At 41.3% G+C, this 19637-nt stretch overlaps 1 protein-coding gene across 1 annotated transcript; it reads right to left on the bottom strand.

Annotated features, from left to right (window-relative positions):
* Positions 1 to 4743: 4743 nt before the first annotated feature.
* Positions 4744 to 18455, bottom strand: LOC146616094 (poliovirus receptor-like). The gene is made up of 7 exons (XM_085374281.1): positions 18341 to 18455; positions 16145 to 16486; positions 15723 to 16025; positions 14517 to 14610; positions 7752 to 7906; positions 5833 to 5932; positions 4744 to 4867 (listed from the first exon to the last, which is right to left on the bottom strand). Exons 1-7 carry the CDS (start codon positions 18453 to 18455, stop codon positions 4744 to 4746), a joined length of 1233 nt encoding a protein of 410 aa, XP_085230407.1.
* Between the last annotated feature and the right edge of the window lie 1182 nt (positions 18456 to 19637).

The following is a 19637-nucleotide window of genomic DNA, read 5'->3' as shown; positions in this document are numbered from 1 at the left end:
GTTCCGTTGGAGCAGCCTTTCAACGCCTCTCTCTGTCTCTCGCAAGAAAAGTTGACCCACACAACAAAGTAAAGCTATTTTTCGGCTACGAGCCGACAGGGACCCCGCCGTATTAGTCAGAGGTCCCTTTACTACAGTTCGGAGTCGCGGACCTTCAGTAATAGTAATAAATCACACAGCAATAGTACATTCACGTTGTTGTAAAAAGCATGATAATATATTAAGTAATCCAAAGTATTCAGAATACGTTACTGTCATTGAGTAACGTAACGGAATACGTTACAGAATACATTTTGGGGCATGTATTCTGTAATCTGTAATGGAATACATTTTAAAAGTAACCTTCCCAACACTGCATATCAGTCACAGCATTTTGTGAGAAGTGAGAATGTAATAACAAGTTCCTCTAACCATTTCTCAGAGCTCAACATGATACTAAAAACAACCCAGTTTCTGAATTTCATACAGGTCCCTGCCTGGGGCTCTTGAAAACAGGAACAAAACACAATAGGAGCTGTGGGAAAAAAATATAAGTAGTATTTGATAATACTGGTGGTACAGATGCTGACTTATATTGAGCCCGTTTTTAGGGCGTACCCATGACAGATTAGCTTAATACAAAACAAGTGATCAGCACAACAATATTATCACAGAACATATGAAAAGCATGTGCAACTTAATTTGATCAGGATGCCTCCGGCACATGTCCCACATGTATGCGGTCCCCGAGGCAGGTCCAGGACATGCTGGCAAGTTTACATCACTCAGATGGCTTTATATGATTGAAAAAGGTTAAATAAGTCGCTGGGATGAGGAAGATCTGGGCATGTCTAAGACTGTAGCTCAAATGGATAAGTGGTAGCAAATGATTGGATGGAAGCAAACAGAAATCTAAATGTAATAATATGGAAACAGGATTTTGGAAGAATTTCTGAAAATGTTTCCCCCAGTATATGGATAGGAGTGCAATACTGTGGACAGTTTCCCTTTAGAATACAAAAGATTTTTAGCAATTGTACTGATAGTGCAGATCTATAGTTTCAGATCACCTACAAAGACACAATGAAGCTTATAAAAAGTTTAGTTAGCCAACTCAACCAGTGGAATTACAGTAAAAATCTCTCTCTCCTCACAGCACGTGAGAGACTGAAGTTCTGTCTCATAAGACTTATAATTATCACGTATTTCCTGTTTTTGTGACAGAAGTCAGTTCCCAACCTCATGATCACATGCTGAGTTATGACATTTTGGTCTGTGTATCAAATTTATCCAAAGTATCCAAATGTGATCCTAAAAACTACCTGAAAAGCCTTCAGTTGATTCAACATGCTGCAGAGTACTGACAGTGACTAGAAAAAGAGAGCATATTTCTCCCATACTGGCTTCTCTTCATTGGTTCCCTGTTAAATCCACAATCATATTTAAAATCCTTCTCCTCATATACAAGGTCTTGAATAATCAGGCCCAGTCTTGTCTCAAAGACCTCATAGGTCTGTACCAACCCAGTAAAGCATTTTGCTCTCAGACTGCTGGTTTACTTGTGGTTCATAGGATATTTAAAGGTATTGTGGGAAGCAGAGCCTTCAGCTTTCAGAAGCCACTGCCTTGGGTGCAACCTCATGAACAAAAATATCACTTTGGGCCAGACTGCTTTAATATTGCAAACCATGCCAGTCCTAAAAATATAACACTGTGCAGACATGGATAAATATTCTACTTAGACAAACAGATTTTTTGATTTTGTGCAAGATTGAGATGTGCAAGCCATTTTTTTACATTATGTTTTCAGTTTTAACATTATTTGATATAAAAATAAAATAGACGTTAACTTTTCTGAAGGAAGGAAGTAAATAAGTAAGCTATCTAATGCTAGGAAAGTCGAGCAGTGGCTTCTATGTGGACGTTATGAGTTTAATTTCTCTTTTCTTGTTAATGGACCATCCTACCCTCTTTCCACTTTGCTGAGCCAAGAGTGCTGGCACCTGAACCAAACCAAATCATGAAATAACGAAAGGAGGAGGGAGGCGGGTTCAGAGGCTGACTGGATTTTGCGCTTTGTTGCTGCCAAAAAACAAAACTAATTCTAGGAAGCAAAAAGGTTTATAATTACCCTGCGAAGGAAACATTTTATGGACAATACGAAAAATGATTTAATACGATGGCAGAGTGTTACAGGCATGGCCCTTTAAGACTGTAGCCTCATGGGCGGTGTAGTCCTTGCTGCAGGGAGAACGTGTGGGACCGCCCCTCCCGCTGTGTGTTTGTGAGCGTGAGGGAGGGAGGAAAACATAAGCCGAAAAGTACTAGGTGTTACCGAGCAGAAACGGGAGATGGAAACATGTAAATATAAAAATAACCACTGCAGCCAAAAAGAGTGCCTGACGAGCCCAGTTGTAAGTAAGCTATTAAGACTCGACTGTACACTGTGTTCATGTTCCCTATATAATCACTGTGCTTTCAAATCCTCTGTAACTTAACAGCTTACATTATCAGGAGGAAAATAGAACAGACAGAACAGCTGCAACTGTGCTGAGCTCCAATCAGCACAGACAGACAGACCAGCTGCAACTGCATTCACACATTGACAAGAACACAAAAGACAAGAACCAACAGACTTAAAAACTCCTTTGTCCCACACGCCATCGGACTGTTTAACGCCTCTCTGGAGGGGAGAGGGAGGGGAAACAGGAGGACAAAGGAGGGGGGAACAACTAAGCTGTAGTGCCTCTTCACTTCACTGTGCAATACTTTTGTTAATAGTCAATGGTGCAATAGACCTCAATACTTTAAATGTGCAATTCACTTGTATTTTTATTTTTATTCCTATTTATTCTATTTATCCCCTTCGTATATTTTATTTATATATGTCTCTGTATTTATATATGTGTGTGTATATATATATAATATTCTGCTCACGCTCTGTAACTTCTGTTGGTGGTCTTATCTTATCTTACATTGGCTGTATACTGTCATGGTGCTTTTCAAATGCATAATGTGCAAAAAAGACAAAATGTGAAAGTCTGAGTGATGTGATATTGTATCCTTATGGGAAAGGTTGTACCAAGCAAGTGGGGAAAAAAACAACAATTAGATAAAATCAAGTAACAAATAATTTAAGTAATTTAATTTAAGTATTTCACTGTATTTCTATCATTAACCATGAATCATTTCACATCACTGTAATTTAACACATGGCATACAGGATAAGAAAGGCAGGCTTGTCAAGTCTAAAAATAAACATAAATGAAAACCTACCAAAGTAAAACATTTTTTCTCCTTTCATCTTGAACAGTGTTACTATAAAGCTCCCCACCTGTCTGAATCCATCCTTTACATTACTGCCATCCTGTGGTAGCTGTTGACAGTGGTTCCCGAAACCTGTGTTTTTTGTTTCAATCTTCCAAAAGATTGCAGCTCTCTGTTTTGCTGCTGTGGTGAAAGAGGGCCCAGGATTGCAGACATGGAGGCAAAACAGAGGAGTTTCAGCCAAAGGAGAGCCTTTTAATGAAAAGGAAGCTAAATACAAACTGTCTAACTAACAGGATCACGATTGGAACATAACGGAACAAGGACAAGGGGAGACGGACGCAATATATACACAGGAGGATGGGAACACAGCTAGAGAAACAGACATGGTGAGATGGGGGAAGCAAAGCAGAACACGAGGCACATGAGATGATGACTACCAAAGTAAACAGGAACACACAAACGCTGAGACACGGACACAGAGATGTGAAGAGAGAGAGAGAGCGAGAGACATGACTGAGGAAACAGATTGGCAAATAAACATGGAGACAAGACTGACTTCACAGCGAGACGCAGAGGACAAGACACAAATGACACAAAGACAAACCTAATATCAAACAAGACACCTTGAACTAGAAATACAGATAAACTCAAGACTAAGAGACTAAAGTCAAGCTCTGTGTATGCTCTATAAACAAAATTGAATTGAACTGAATTGAATTGAGTTTGACTTTCATATAATTCAATCTTAAAACATGCATGTGTCATGGTGGGTCTTCAACCAAGTTTTGAATTTATTATGGTCTTGTGATTCATTCCTTTGGATTTAAGAGATTTTTAGTCGTGACTTTTGTTTTCTTTAACAACTGCCTTTATTTTTTCTACTTCCTGGCTGTTAAGTTATATGAGTTTCCTTTTGTGTCTAGTTTCCCTGTTTTGTTACCCTTTGTTTCCACGGTCATGTGCCTGCGTTTGTCTGACATCCCCGTGCTTTTACGTTAATCTGTCTGTGGTCCAGACCCTGTTGCAGGTTCACGTGTCACGTATGGTGTCCTGTTCAGGCAGGGGCATCTGTTCTTCATCTGTTTATTTACCAGCTGACTTTAAAATGACATGTTGGTGGAGCCTTCAGTCCAAATAATGTTCATCTTTGCTGTCAGAGAGATTCCTGAGGGATCATACGGAGCATTTGTTTAGACCTGTATTTAATTTCAATTGAAAATGCAAATACTTTCAGTGTCAGCAGATTTAACAAAGAACATTTAAACTTCTATAACACTTAACACACACATTAATAAAATGATTTTTTTCTTGTAGCTCAGCTCTTTCAAGTAAGATAGATGTAATAAAATGCCTTGTACACAACTAAAACTATAATTGTGTCTCCAGTAACTGCATAACAGTAGTTAACATTAAAATAAATAATTAATGTACTTTTTTCAGAGACTTATTTAACTGTAGGAGAAACAAAAGTGAGCTACGAAGTATATGAACAAGTTAACGGTTACTGACCTCTTGATCTCTCCGTAGGTCTTCTTCCTCTGGTCCGTGATCTTCGTTTCTCACACTCCGGGGAAGTTTTGTGTCATGCTGCTTGCCACCATGTTGGTTTAAAGACCTCCTACCGTACAAAATAGTGACACAGTATTCACAGAGGCTGCAAATTTGTGGACATTAAATCAACTTTTAAAATTTAGCCTCTGTACACTAGAACAGTAGATTTGAAATAAAACAATAAAGGTACAATTTAAATGCAGACTCAGCTGCAACTGAAGGATTTGAACAAAACTTCTGTATTACCTTCAATCATAAATAAAGTCTGAATACTTTGCAGGCAGTGAGTCTTTTTACTGCATCTGTCTTCAGTTACAATATATTTGTCCAGGGATTCACTTTTATAAAGCCAGGAAACGCCATGTAGGATGTGGTTCATTTGGGGTAGACTAACACAATTGCATTCTTATTGGACCAAAGACCGCTTCTTCAAGACCACTGAGGGTACCACACATGACAGTTTCCCCACTAAGAATAGCAACTACAGCCTCTGAGCTACCTACAGTCTGGTAACCTAGACAATGAGGAGAATGTGCTGGACAGGTGGAGAGAACGTTTTGTATTTCTATTGCACCAAGCTAACTAATGCACTTTGCTTTTCACAGAATGTAACAAAAATGTGACTTGGCCCCTTGTAATACTGGAAAAAAAATCATCTGGATATCTATACTGATACGGACTGGGTAATGTGTAAGGAACAAATGGATGCCACATTGTTTAATAGAAATGAAAATGATCTACCTACAGAGGGCTGAATTCAACGCTACCCTGAAAATCAAAGGGGTTTGGGTGATTAGTACCAATTCTTTCATCTGCCTGCATATTCTCGCCTATTAAGGTCAGGCATTATTGTACAAAAGGAGGAAACCAGGATCAACGGAACCAGCGTAGGGCCTGACAATGTGTTCAAGGATTTCATCCTGATTCCTAATGGCAGCCTGTAGAGGTCTCTAGAGGTACATAAGCTTTAAAATGAGAAGTACTACATATTATTCTAGATATTAGATACATGCAAGTTAATATATGAAATACCTTTGAAAACATCCACGTTTATAAAAGTACCATGCTGCAGCACCAACAACATTCAGGAAAAGCAAAACACCAAATAAGACCCAAGCAGCAGGGCATGCTCCTACAGGGACACAATAATGAAGAACATGAGAATGAGATGATTGTTCTTTCCCACTTTTATGACATTTAGTTTTTTATTACAAACTTAATTCATAAGACTGAGACAATAAGGAAACATAATCCACCCAACAGAAGTCAAGCACGTGGCTTACAAAGAATGAGATTTCCACACTGGATCAGTGGGTGGCTGTGTTTATAATGGGGGTTTACAATGACTTTTGGCTTTTTGGCTTTTGGCCAACAGGATGCTGGTAGAAACTGTGATACTGATGGCCAACCATAAAAGAAGTGGCAAAAGTGGCAAGGGTAGGGGTATTTGAAGTCAGCAAGAGAGAAGCAAAGATAGGGGTATGAAGGTGAGACTTTAAATATAGGGACTATATCCAAACGAAGAGAGCAGTTTAATACAATGTAAAGAGAGAGTAAAGGAGAAAATTGGAGGACAGATGATTCTGGATTCAGTGAAAAGGTGTTGAACACTTATTTTTGGAAGACAGAGGAACACAGGCTGACCTATGAGTGGGGGAAGATCCACACAGGGGGATTATATTTTATGTAGGAGACTGTAAAGTAGTGTCAGGGAGGAGCGCAGCTAGGAATAATAATAATAATAATAATAATAATAATAATAATAATAATAATAATAATAATGGATTGGATTTTATTGGATTTTTATTGGATTGGATTTAATTGGATTATTATAATAATAATATAATATTATTATTATTATAATAATATAATATTATTATTATAATAATAATAACAATAATAATAATGGATTGCATTTACATAGCGCTTTTCAAGGAACCCAAAGCGCTTTTACAATTCCACTATTCATTCACTCTCACATTCACACACACTGACTACCAAGCATTGCATGGTAGTCTGCTGGATGACTCTGGAGGTCAAGTAGAGAAAGTGAGTGAAAACAGAGGCAAGGATCACACGGTGGAAGCTGAAGAAGGAAAAAATGTGCAGAATTCAGGGTGGAATTAAGACAGGCTCTGGGCTCAAGATTCAAAATGTTTATTGTACAAAGAAAAGCATTTCTCTGTACAATGAAATTCAGCAAAGAGAAAGGTGGCAAAAGAAAAAGGATTATAGTTGAGCTAAGTGTGAAGCTGGAGACCAAGAACAGCTAGTGAATCTGGAAGTGCATCGGATTATTGTGAAAAGAACTTAAGTCAGCAGAACATGTGCGTGAATGCAGAGTAACAGTGAATATGCAGGGAGCAGAGATACAGAAGGTAAATTCTTTTAAATACCTGGGGTCAACCATCCAAAGCAACAGACAGTGCACAAGAGAGATGAAGCAGAGAGTGCAGGAAGGGAGGGTTCGAGTGTGTGGAGACGAGCGTCACGGGTGATTTGAAATGAGTACATCAGAGTTGCAGCTCAGATGAAGTGGCGTGCAGACAAAGAGAGGCAAGGCTGAGATAGTTTGAACATGTGCAGAGCAGGAATAGTGGATATACTGGACAAAGGATGCTGAAGATGGAGCTGTCAAGTAGGAGGAAAAGCAGAAGACCACAGAGGTGGTGCACGGATGTAGTGAAGGAGGACATGCAGATGGTTGGTATAACACAGGATGATGCTACAGATTAAAGGAAGCACTTCTTTAAGATAGCTTCTTACTAAAGATTAGTGGAATACATACATAGGTAGAGTCCATCATTTCACTTTTAGCTTAGATGTTCAAGTTTCTAATTATTTTCCTCATAGAAGTGCACAGAAAAGAAAACAGAGTAATATCAGAATGACACAACAGCCACAAAAGCACAAATCCAAAAATCAGAAACAGATATCCAAGCTGACCTTACCTGATGCCACACGCACATAAAGCTGACCGTGTTTACTTCCATATGCGTTAGATGCTTCACACTGATAGAGGCCATTTAGATCAGAGGTCAAGCTCAGCAGTTGTAGCTTTGCACCATCTACTTTGACAGCAGACTGCAGCAATGACTGGCCAGATCTGGAAAAACATGAATGAGACTCAACATGAAATGTACAGAAAGAGCAGAAAAGTGTGAGTTGTGCTAAAAGTCAAACACATTTTGGTTATCTCTTTGCAATAGATCTTTTCTTGCCCACAACAAGATTTTGTATTTTTTTTAATTTTCACCTAAATACAAAAATACATCCCACTTAACATGTTCAATTATTTTTGTGTGAAAACAAGCTTAATTTTAGTAAGATTTCAAACCACACTACTCTGGAGAGCGGCCCAGCTAACTCCCTGTTTAGCATCCTGTACGTCAATTTGTAACTCACAAGATTTTGATGTTTTTTATCATCTTTTATGGAGCATTGATATGAGGATTTAACGGGCCACATCTAAACAGCAGGAAATTCTGACGCCAGATGATAAAACTTCTCAATCCACTGTTAATTTACATTACTAACATGAGCAGAATGGGGTTGCTCTCTCAAGAGGCTCAGAATGAATTAATGCATCTTAAGAGCCACTTAAGATAAAACACCACTTAACTGTTTAAATGCATAAACACTGCATTTACCAGGAATTCCTCACATCTATAATAACAGCGCTTTTTGAGAACCTCAAAGCGCTGTACAATACCACTATTCATTCACTCTCACATTCACACACTGGTGGAGGCAAGCTACAGTTGTAGCCACAGCTGCCCTGGGGCAGACTGACAGAATCTAATGGATAAGCAGTGAACTACAGACAGAGAAGCCAAGAAGGACTGCTGAGTCACACTGTATCATTTTAGGACCCATTATTTCATTTCATTTAAATGTGAACTGTTAATACATCCTATAACCTACTCTAAAGAACAAGTATGACTGGATGACTGCTTATTATTAGTCTAATCTCACATCTCTCCAACGGCGCCATCCATATGGGTCACCAACATTATCACCTTTTGTTTTTTGGATCTGAGAGGAACTCAGATTATCTCTCAGGAGTCTTTTCAGTTTCTGTCTGCTGAGCTGAAACAGGTTTACATAATCCTTCTCTAGAGTTCCCAGACAACCATGGTAACACCACTACAAAGGCAGGTAGTGTTCAGGTCTCCATACAACAGTACATATGCTTCGAGACAGGTTATAACTGGCCTGTTACAATTTTATTATACTAAACTCAACCTGCTTATGTATATATATATATATGTAAAAACACCCAGCACGCCCCTGCGGGCGGTTTATCCTTCAAGCTCGGGTCCTCTACCAGAGGCCTGGGAGCTTGAGGGTCCTGCGCAGTATCTTAGCTGTTCCCAGGACTGCGCTCTTCTGGACAGAGATCTCCGATGTTATTCCCGGGATCTGCTGGAGCCACTCGCCTAGCTTGGGAGTCACCGCACCTAGTGCTCCGATTACCACGGGGACCACCGTTACCTTCACCCTCCACATCCTCTCGAGCTCTTCTCTGAGCCCTTGGTATTTCTCCAGCTTCTCGTGTTCCTTCTTCCTGATATTGCTGTCATTCGGAACCGCTACATCGATCACTACGGCCGTCTTCTTCTGTTTGTCTACCACCACTATGTCCGGTTGGTTAGCCACCACCATTTTGTCCGTCTGTATCTGGAAGTCCCACAGGATCTTAGCTCGGTCATTCTCCACCACCCTTGGGGGCATCTCCCATTTTGACCTCGGGACTTCTAGGTTATACTCGGCACAGATGTTCCTGTACACTATGCCGGCCACTTGGTTATGGCGTTCCATGTATGCCTTGCCTGCTAGCATCTTGCACCCTGCTGTTATGTGCTGGATTGTCTCTGGGGCATCTTTACACAGCCTGCACCTGGGGTCTTGCCTGGTGTGATAGACCCCAGCCTCTATGGATCTTGTACTCAGAGCTTGTTCTTGTGCTGCCATGATTAGTGCCTCTGTGCTGTCTTTCAGTCCAGCTTTGTCCAGCCACTGGTAGGATTTCTGGATATCAGCCACCTCCTCTATCTGCCGGTGGTACATACCGTGCAGGGGCCTGTCCTTCCATGATGGTTCCTCGTCTCCCTCCTCTTTCTTGGGTTTCTGCTGCCTGAGGTATTCACTGAGCACTCGGTCAGTTGGGGCCATCTTCCCAATGTATTCTTGGATGTTCCTTGTCTCATCCTGGACTGTGGTGCTGACACTCACCAGTCCCCGGCCCCCTTCCTTCCGCTTAGCGTACAGCCTCAGGGTGCTGGACTTGGGGTGAAACCCTCCATGCATGGTCAGGAGCTTTCTTGTCTTTATGTCAGTGGCTTCTATCTCCTCCTTTGGCCAGCCTATTACCCCAGCAGGGTACCTGATCACGGGCAGGGCGTATGTGTTGATGGCCCGGATCTTGTTCTTACCATTCAGCTGACTCCTCAGGACTTGCCTGACCCTCTGCAGGTACTTGGTGGTTGCAGCCTTTCTAGCGGCCTCTTCATGGTTCCCATTTGCCTGCGGGATCCCCAGGTACTTGTAACTGTCCTCTATGTCTGCAATGTTGCCTTCTGGTAGTTCAATCCCCTCAGTTCTGACTACCTTCCCTCTCTTTGTTACCATCCGACTACACTTCTCCAGTCCGAACGACATTCCAATGTCATTGCTGTATAGCCTGGTAGTGTGGATCAGTGAATCGATGTCTCGTTCGCTCTTGGCATACAGCTTGATGTCATCCATGTACAGGAGGTGGCTGACAACTGCTCCGTTCCGTAGTCGGTATCCGTAGCCAGTCTTGTTAATGATCTCACTGAGGGGGTTCAGGCCTATGCAGAACAGCAGTGGGGACAGAGCATCTCCTTGGTAGATCCCGCACTTGATGGTAACTTGTGCTATGGGCTTGGAGTTGGCCTCTAGTGTTGTACGCCACATCCCCATTGAGTTCCTAATGAAGGCTCTTAGGGTCCCATTGATCTTGTACAATTCTAGGCATTCCAGTATCCAGCTGTGGGGCATTGAGTCATAGGCCTTCTTGTAATCAATCCAGGCAGTGCACAGGTTGGTCAGTCTGGTCTTGCAGTCTCGGCTGATTGTTCTGTCTACCAGTAGCTGGTGTTTTGCACCTCTGGTATTCTTGCCAATTCCTTTCTGTGTCCCGCTCATGTATTGACCCATGTGCCTGTTCATCTTAGCCGATATGATGCCTGACAGGAGCTTCCATGTAGTACTGAGGCAGGTTATTGGTCGGTAGTTGGAGGGGACCGGTCCCTTCTTGGGGATCAGGACCGTCCGGCCTTCAGTTAGCCATTCCGGGTGTCTCTCGTTAACTAGCAGCTGGTTCATTTGTGCTGCCAGACGCTCGTGGAGTGCAGTCAGCTTCTTCAGCCAGTAGGCGTGAACCATGTCGGGCCCTGGTGCTGTATATATATGTATATATATATATATATATATATATATATATATATATATATATATATATATATATATATATATATTGGGGGGGGGGGGGGGGGGTTGTATTGTTATTTTACTTAGTGTGGATCCACACTTTAACGGCTATGTCCTAATCAATAAACATTTCTTCCACTTCACTTTCCAGTCTTCAGCTGGAGTCCTGAGAACTGGTTTTGCGACATTAATTCTCTGACCATCGTGAACCAAAATGTATCTTTTGGAAGGAGCTCAGTCAGTGAAAATATTTACAGTGCTAGGGGAAAAAAACAGGAGCTACTTTTAGCTGCTCTCTTATTCACATGAGGTCAGAAAAGTAAGTAGCTCAGCATGTTTGATGGAGAAGATTTATACAGCAGATAGCCTTCCTGACACAAACACACCCCAAGGCATTTGTGTCCTCCTGGACAACCAACAACCAGATGCGCTTTTGTAGCCCACAGGTCCAAACTACTCGCCAGCAGCAGCAAAATTCAAACTGCTTCCAAAAACCAGAAACTGTCAAAACACTGGGTCTCTCCATTCTTTGGGTTGTGTTTCACACAAGAAAGCAGAGAAAAGATTAAGAGATAAACAATCAACAACTGTTGCAAGTGACCTTCACATTACTTTTACAGTGTGTGAAGGGTAATTACTGAGTGAGCCTTGTCAGCACCTGAGTAAGCAAATATGCTGTTTGGGGAAATCAAGGAGCAGCAGGGAGGGAGAGAAAGTGTAGGGGAAGGAGAGAGAGAAATTAAGTGCTTTCAGTATCCAGGTGACAGGGTTATAAAGGGAAGGCATTCAAATAATGTGCTCAGCGGCTTTTACCAGGCAACTGAAGAACAATCAAACAGAAACCTGCCACTATGCAACCAGCAAAGATTTATCAGAATCAGAATACTTTATTAATCCCGAAGGAAATTAGGGTTACAGCAGGCAGCACGCTAATGGCGCATGCGCACTTACAAAGGAACCTTCTGACCAACTTTACACAAACATCACATTGGGGAGACATGTCAGAAAGGTAGGCTGATAGGAAAAAAAACAATGAAAATACATAACATGAGGTAAGAGGAGGAGAAAAAAAACTCCACTCAGACTGAGCTCCTAGTGGGAGAACAGTTTAATAACAGAAAAAACACCTCAGCACAAAAAGCACATGACTATCAATACACCATAGAAACACAAGACAAGCAACAGGGGCGGGTAAAGGGTAAGAGAGAGCCGGTGTAGACAGCGCATCCGGTCCTGCAGCATGTCTGTGCTAGTCCAGTTGACTGCCATCTTCCCCGGTAGGGCACAAGCGTCGAAGGCGTTTGGAAAGGGAGGGGGGATCAGTGTGTGCACATCAGTGTATGTGTGTCCAGAGTTCAGCTGAGACAGTGTCCTTCGCCCCGACAGGCTAAGTAAACAGTCTTCCAGCCAACCCAGGTGGCCTTGCATGGAATGGGAAGAACAGCCATAACACAGTCGTTATCAGGGAGTGATTGTTCGGCTCCAGCCTTGGGCCTGCAGCTGGCGCCGTGATGGGGGTCCGCAATTTTGATATTGATTTTGTAAATTTCCATGCGAGCAGCCCAGGAGAATTTTCAGGCTGCTCTTTAACACTCTGACGCTGGTCTCTCAATCTCCCGTTGGAGAGCCGCGAGCCTCCCCATGATGGTATCAAACTTCTGTTCCATGGTGTTGTCATTCTTTTGATTCTGAGACCTCACAACTGCAGTGATCCTGATGTATCCCCCCATACGCTCAATGGTGTTATTTTGAGCCTTCACAGCAGCTGTAAGCGTCTCCAAGGTGTTAACCATATTACGTTCGTTGTGAGAGGTCGCGCCTCGTCCCATCGCTTCGATTCCAGCGGGCAGCCTTGGGGGGGTTTGAACAGCCAGTTCCGCTCTCTTATTTCTCCGATAAACCAGGGCTAAGCCAACTCCGATCAGCAAGAACCCTGTTATCACGGTTCCGAATAGATAGACATCTTCAGCGTCCTCGATCGACAGTCCCGCCAGGCACATGACCCTCCAGTTCTGCCACCCGTCCATCGTGTAACCGGCAGGGAAAGTCCCTCCGGGGCACTCGGGCTCTCCCGAGCATACACAGAGCTCGTTGAGAAAAGGGTGTCAATAGCATTCAGAGACCAGTTGATCAAATCCATAATTCTCTTTAGGTTTTAGAGAATGACAGTGAGAGAGTGTTCCAGGGAAAGTAATGCACACGAGACAAGACAAGGACATAGAGGCTAAGCAGGGAAGATAAGGGTAAGGAGGAGAGGAGAAAAGTGCGACCGCCTTCGCTGAGAGCCAGTGGTAACTGTAACAGTTACCACTGTGTAACAGCAAATACCTTAAAATTAAAGCATTTTAAGAACTGCATGACAGCAGTCATTATTGCCTGTGAAGCTAGGAGTGTACATATTTTTGTTTATGTTGAATAAATAAGTAACAAGTGGATGAAGGGACTGTATAAAAAAACATCAAAAACATTATCATCAATAGTCACGGGACACTGAAATCTTTCCAAATAACTGAATTTGATACTTTATTTACTATGTGGGCTTTTCCATTTGAGTAGGCTACAACATTTCTTTCAGTTTTATTCATTGTTATGTGAGGAACCAACCATGATTTATTATAACATCTACTTAACGAGAGTGTCTGTGATGTAGTAGCTCATCTGGATCATTATCCGTTTGTGTAATGCTGAAGTACAGAAACAAAGTGATAAGTTCTGTTGGCTCTGCTTGGCTTTATTGTAAAAATGAATGACTATTAAAATCCACTGAGAACTGAAAAAGAGTCCCAAACCAGTAGTGATTGTTGTGAACCAACATGTTCTCATCCCAAAGCTTAACATTTTATACTATGTGACAAATTGTCAGTATTTTCCACTTTTGGTCACATATGACCCAGTTTGAGTGAGGAACCATTACATAATAATCATGTGCGTATTTCACTAAAATATGACCAATACTCAAGGAGTAAAAATATTTGAAGTTTAGACATATGATCGATGTCTCACCATGAGTCATCAGTCATTCTTTTGACATATGACTGACTTTACTCAACATCCAACTCTGCTATGGTAGTTCAGATAGGACTACTGGGAATGAAATTTGAGAAATTATATATGAACAAAACCTCACAAACTTTGTTAACCATATAAAAACACTCTATACCGCACTTTTTTTTCATGGCTCAGCACAGGTCACTTACGACAAACAAAAAGAACCAATGAAATGAATGTTTCAGCTGAAACTGTTATTCAAGCTACTTTACCTGCTCCATGTAAAATTTGCACTTGGGTTGGCTTCTGTCACACACTCAAATGAGTCCTCAGATTTTGCTCTGATGTTCACTTCTGTGGGAGAGACTGCAAGAGCAGAAAGACAGCTGTGTTAATCCTGAACTGAGGACACAGTAATAACATGAAAATAATGTTTCGCCAATGTTTCCTACATCTTGAATCCAAACTCGACAAACTTTTGGGACTGAGGCTGATGTTGTGTGGTTCAGGCCATGATTCGGTCTTTAGCAATAACAATGGTCTTTTTTTTAATCAGTCTAGATGTTTTTGTCTTTCAGAAAGAATTTTCCCATCTATTGTGACAACATGCTACAATGTGACAAACAGGAGGCAAAGTCATGAGATTTGGGATGTTTCACTCCCATTCATTTAAAAAAACAAAAGAGCACACACTCGAGAATAAAGAGGAAAAACAAAACAAAGTATCTGGATTGGACTTGATCCTCTTTCCAGTAACAAACATTTAGGTCCACTTTCTTAGTTTTAGTCATTTCCTTGAGGGTTTTGTCAAACATCAAAGTAAAACTGCCTCTGTTTTATTTAATTATGTCGAACCAAAGTTTGGTACATGGAATGTTTTGTCTTTACTACACATAAAGCTTTTAGCGTTTTCAGAATTCAGCAACAGATTATATATATTTGGGCGACCGTGGCTCAGGGGGTTGGGAATCGCATCTGTAACCGGAAGGTCGCCGGTTCGATCCCTGGGCTCTCTGTCCTGGTCGTTGTGTCCTTGGGCAAGACACTTTACCCTACTTGCCTACTGGTGTTGGCCAGAGGGGCCGATGGCGCGATATGACAGCCTCGCTTCTGTCAGCCTGCCCCAGGGCAGCTGTGGCTACAACCGTAGCTTGCCTCCACCAGTGTATGAATGTGAGAGTGAATGAATAGTGGTATTGTAAAGCGCTTTGGGTGCCTAGAAAAGCGCTATATAAATCCAATCCATTATCATTATTATTATCTATCAGTCCCTTAGTAGTGTCGTAGGTATTCTGTCTGTTATAAATAAACTGTACAACTGTTTCACTAACAGAGTCCTGCGCTTGAGTCTGTTCATGCATTGCGACTGATGCGTCCACTGGCTAATTTTCAGAGATTTCCAAGAAAAAATATAACAAATACATCAACCATGGATAAAAAAATAAATAAAATAAAATACATTAACAGATGATACTCACAGTAGACCTGTATAGTGAAGGGCAGACTTTCATCTTTAGACAGGGAGTCACCACTGATGACACACTGGACCTGGTGACCGTTAATCTCTCTCATAGGAACACCAAACAGAGAGCTGACTGTGGTAGTCGTGCCGTTGTCATACTGTGTGGAGTTTGTTGTCGTCCTCACTTTCTCTCCCAAAGCACCAGTGAGCCATCTCACCTCTGCAGGAGGCTTCGAGTCAGCAGCCGTGCAGGTAGCAAATAAAACCTCTTCTGTGCCCAAAGTGGGAAGATTGTCCTTGACGCTTGTGAAAGGAGGCACTAGGAGAGTTACAGCACTAATTTAAATGAACATGCAAGACAGGTGGTGACAATAATTGTTTCTCACATACAAACACAAGAGTAATTTAAAATAAAGATTAAAAAAAAGTTTAGTATACCAAGCAAGTTTAGAGGTATTTCTGTCTTCTGATTTCCACTTGGAAACAAGGTGAAGATGCACGTGTAGCTGCCTTCATCCTTCAGGGCAACATTGGATAACTGGAGAGTTCCATTTTTGTCATTAAAATTCCCGATATATTTAAATCGATCATCACGTTCACTGACAAACTGTGGTCCATCTCTGGGTAAGATAGTTAGAAAATTGTCATTTTGAGGTTTTTCTCTTGTCCTCCTCTGCCAGGTAATCTGTGTCAGGTCATCATTGGTATCCATGACATAACATGATAATATAGCGGTACCTCCTTGAACCACGGTCACATTTCCACCAATCACCCGGAGAGCTGTAAAGAGCATTCACACAAAAATTTAATGAATAATGTATGTGTGTGTGTGTTGGGGGGGGGGGGGGGGGGGGGGGGGGGTTAAGGGTGGTGTCTGAGAGGCAGATGTGCAAGATAAGGACAATCATGTTGCAGCACTAATACCTCCCACCCACTCCATGACATACTGGCTAGTCACAGGAGCACGTTCAGTGAGTGACTGAGATTACCAAAAAGCACCTCTGAATGACACAGGAAATCATTCCTGCCTGTGGCCATCTCCCTGTACAACTCCTCCATCTAATACACTGTAAACACTGCAATAGTTACATGCATTTTACACACGCTCTTTTCCACTCTGTAATATTCTTGTCAATTTTCTTTATATTTATTTATAATCACTTCTGTTAATCCTTGATATTTATAATTGAGTGATCTGCATATATTAGTGCTATTTCTTAATTGTGTAAAATCTGTAATATAATGGATTGTTTGGAGTTTAGTCTGTTACTGTTGCTATTTTTACAATTTCTTCTTGGAGCATCTGTAACCCACATAATTTCCTTAGGGATTAATAAAGTATCCTGATTATGATTCTGATTGTTTCAGGATACATGACCTGCCTTTATCCAATGACACATCTGCTTACCTGTATTGTTTCTCTTCCTCTGCTTTTCTCTTTTTTTCTAAACTGAGCACCTGATGGCTTTGAACTTTTCTTGTCCATCTTCCATTGGTTTTAATTTTGCACTCTAGTATGAACATCCATCCCCCAACCCAAGGAGCACCATAACATAACCTACAACTTAGTTCACAGATTCGCTTTGTCTAGGGTTTATTTCTGGGATTTCACACAACCCAGGAATCAAATCATGAATACATGATGGTCTTGGATTTACAACATTATGAATGAAATGTGCTCTATTTGGAAGCAGCCAGCCCCCTCCCCTGTGGACAGGTTGTGTGTGAAACTTTAAATCATCAAACTGTAAATTATAAATTTTAAATTGTTATTGATCCCTTTACCCTTAGTCCTAAAGTGAATATTTATTTTCTTACTCGTCTTATATTTATTGTTTGTTTATTTGCACTGGTGTAACTGAAGCCTCGTCGTCTCGTCTCTCTATATACTGGACTGTATGTAGCGGAGATGACAATAAAGTTTACTTTGACTTCAGCACAGCAGCAAGAAGGCGCACCGAGGGCTCTCGCGCTCACTTTTCGCGTATAGAATTTCGAAAAAAAACATCGGTGCAAATTATAAGTCTGTATCATAATGTCTAGTGTTTTCGTGTTTGTTGTTTTGTTTATATTTTGTTTTATTTTGCGAGTTGGTTATTAGATGCTGCTCCAGTCAGCCAGAGAATCCCCGTCCTCTCCTCCCTGTGTCGCAAGCAGCGGGCGCGCCTCGCAAACGGAGGGCGCCCGTACTCCCAGCAAATGGCCGTAAGAACACCGATCAGTGTCTATGCCATCCTCAAAATGCGCTGGCATGATGTCGGGGCAGAGTACGAGCAACTTTTTTGCCGATGCCCGTGATGCCGCCCTGGGCAACTGCCCGTCTCGCCCATATCAAAAACAGTTACTGATGAGGTGTACTTAGCCAGGAGTGGGTTATAAAAACAAAACACGACTCTCAATCCTACACTTTTACATTTTTTAAAAACATTTTTAAAACATAATAATTTACAATTGATGTTTAGCGTAGAAACTCGAAGTGATCACCTACAGTGAAGAAATTAAATACCAAAACGAAGGTGATCGCGGGCAGCTCACTAAAAAAACGGGTTTTCTTCTTATTTAAAATAAGAGATGTAAGACATTTTCTATTCTACCTTCGACCAAAGCAACAGCAATAAAGGATAATCCACGTACCTTCAGCGTCTGTACTCATCAGAAGCACTATCATCAGAAGCCTACGTGTCATGGAGTCACATCGTAAAGGGAAACGGTGGCAGTAATTGGCACAAAAGAAGGCAGCTTCATCCATCCGCAAATCTTAAAGTTATAAGAAAGACTTTTTTCCAAAGTCTGGAAAAAAAAACCGTTGTTAGGTCTGTAAACGAAATACATATTCGTGTAAACCCCTGAAAATGACCAGTGAGGTCAGTGGACAAAGGTACAAAGCATTGCTCCAATATGTAAACCATGCAAGTAATGGAAAACAAAGGCCTCAAATATTACATTTAAACCAGCCGTCATGCAATTTACCTGGACTTTGGTATAACTGCAATTGAGAGCAACACCATTGACGTGGTATATGAAGTGAAAAGTGCAGCATGTGACTCACAGAATCATGTGCTTGTTATTTTTGACCATTACAAGATATGAAGTTGTTGTTTGTTTTAAATGGTCTTTATTAATCAATTTAACAGAACCACTTTCAACTCCATGCTCTGATCAGACCCTAATAAAACTACAGAATGGTGTCTGTTTAAAAGTGGATTGTACTCCAAAGATTATCCCCAGTCGAAAGAGAATTTTACATCCAGAGACTGAACTGCAGAAGATGTGACTTATTTTATACACAGGGTGATGGTAAATGAAGGTTAGATGTGGTGCGATTTCTGTGAAAATAAACAACATTTTTTAAAAAAATGGAAGGAATAAAGGTGAATAGAACTGGCTTCAACCATTCTACTTGCTGTGTAAGAATAAATTCTCAACAATTCTCAAATGTACCAAAAGGTGGCACTCCAACAAAAGCACTGAAATAATATTGGGTATTTTTAAACACAATAGGCCAAATCCTTGTTCATCAGAATCAGAATCAGAAATACTTTATTAATCCCGAAGGAAATTGTGGGTTACAGCAGGCAGCCCAGTAAATGGGGCATGTGCACTTACAAAGGAACCATCTGACCAAACATACTTTACAAAAACATCACATTGGGGAGACATGTCAGAGAGGTAGGCTGATAGGGAAAAAACAATGAAAATACACAACATGAGGTGAGAGGAGGAGAAAAAAAAACTCCACTGAGAATGAGCTCCTAATGGGAGAACAGTTTGAGAACAGAAAAAAAACACCCAAGCACAAAAAGCACATGACAGTCAATACACCACAGAAACACAACATAAGCAACAGGTGGGTAAAGTGTAAGAGAGAGCCGGTGTAGACAGCGCATCCGGTCCTGCAGCATGTCTGCGCCAATCCAGTCGACCTGCCATC

The sequence above is a fragment of the Diplotaxodon limnothrissa genome, linkage group LG16, assembly GCF_057381915.1.
Source record: "Diplotaxodon limnothrissa isolate DT_005_m linkage group LG16, D_limnothrissa_male_GT1.1, whole genome shotgun sequence".
NCBI classification, from domain to species: domain Eukaryota; kingdom Metazoa; phylum Chordata; class Actinopteri; order Cichliformes; family Cichlidae; genus Diplotaxodon; species Diplotaxodon limnothrissa.
This window is presented reverse-complemented; position numbering and strand designations above follow the sequence as displayed.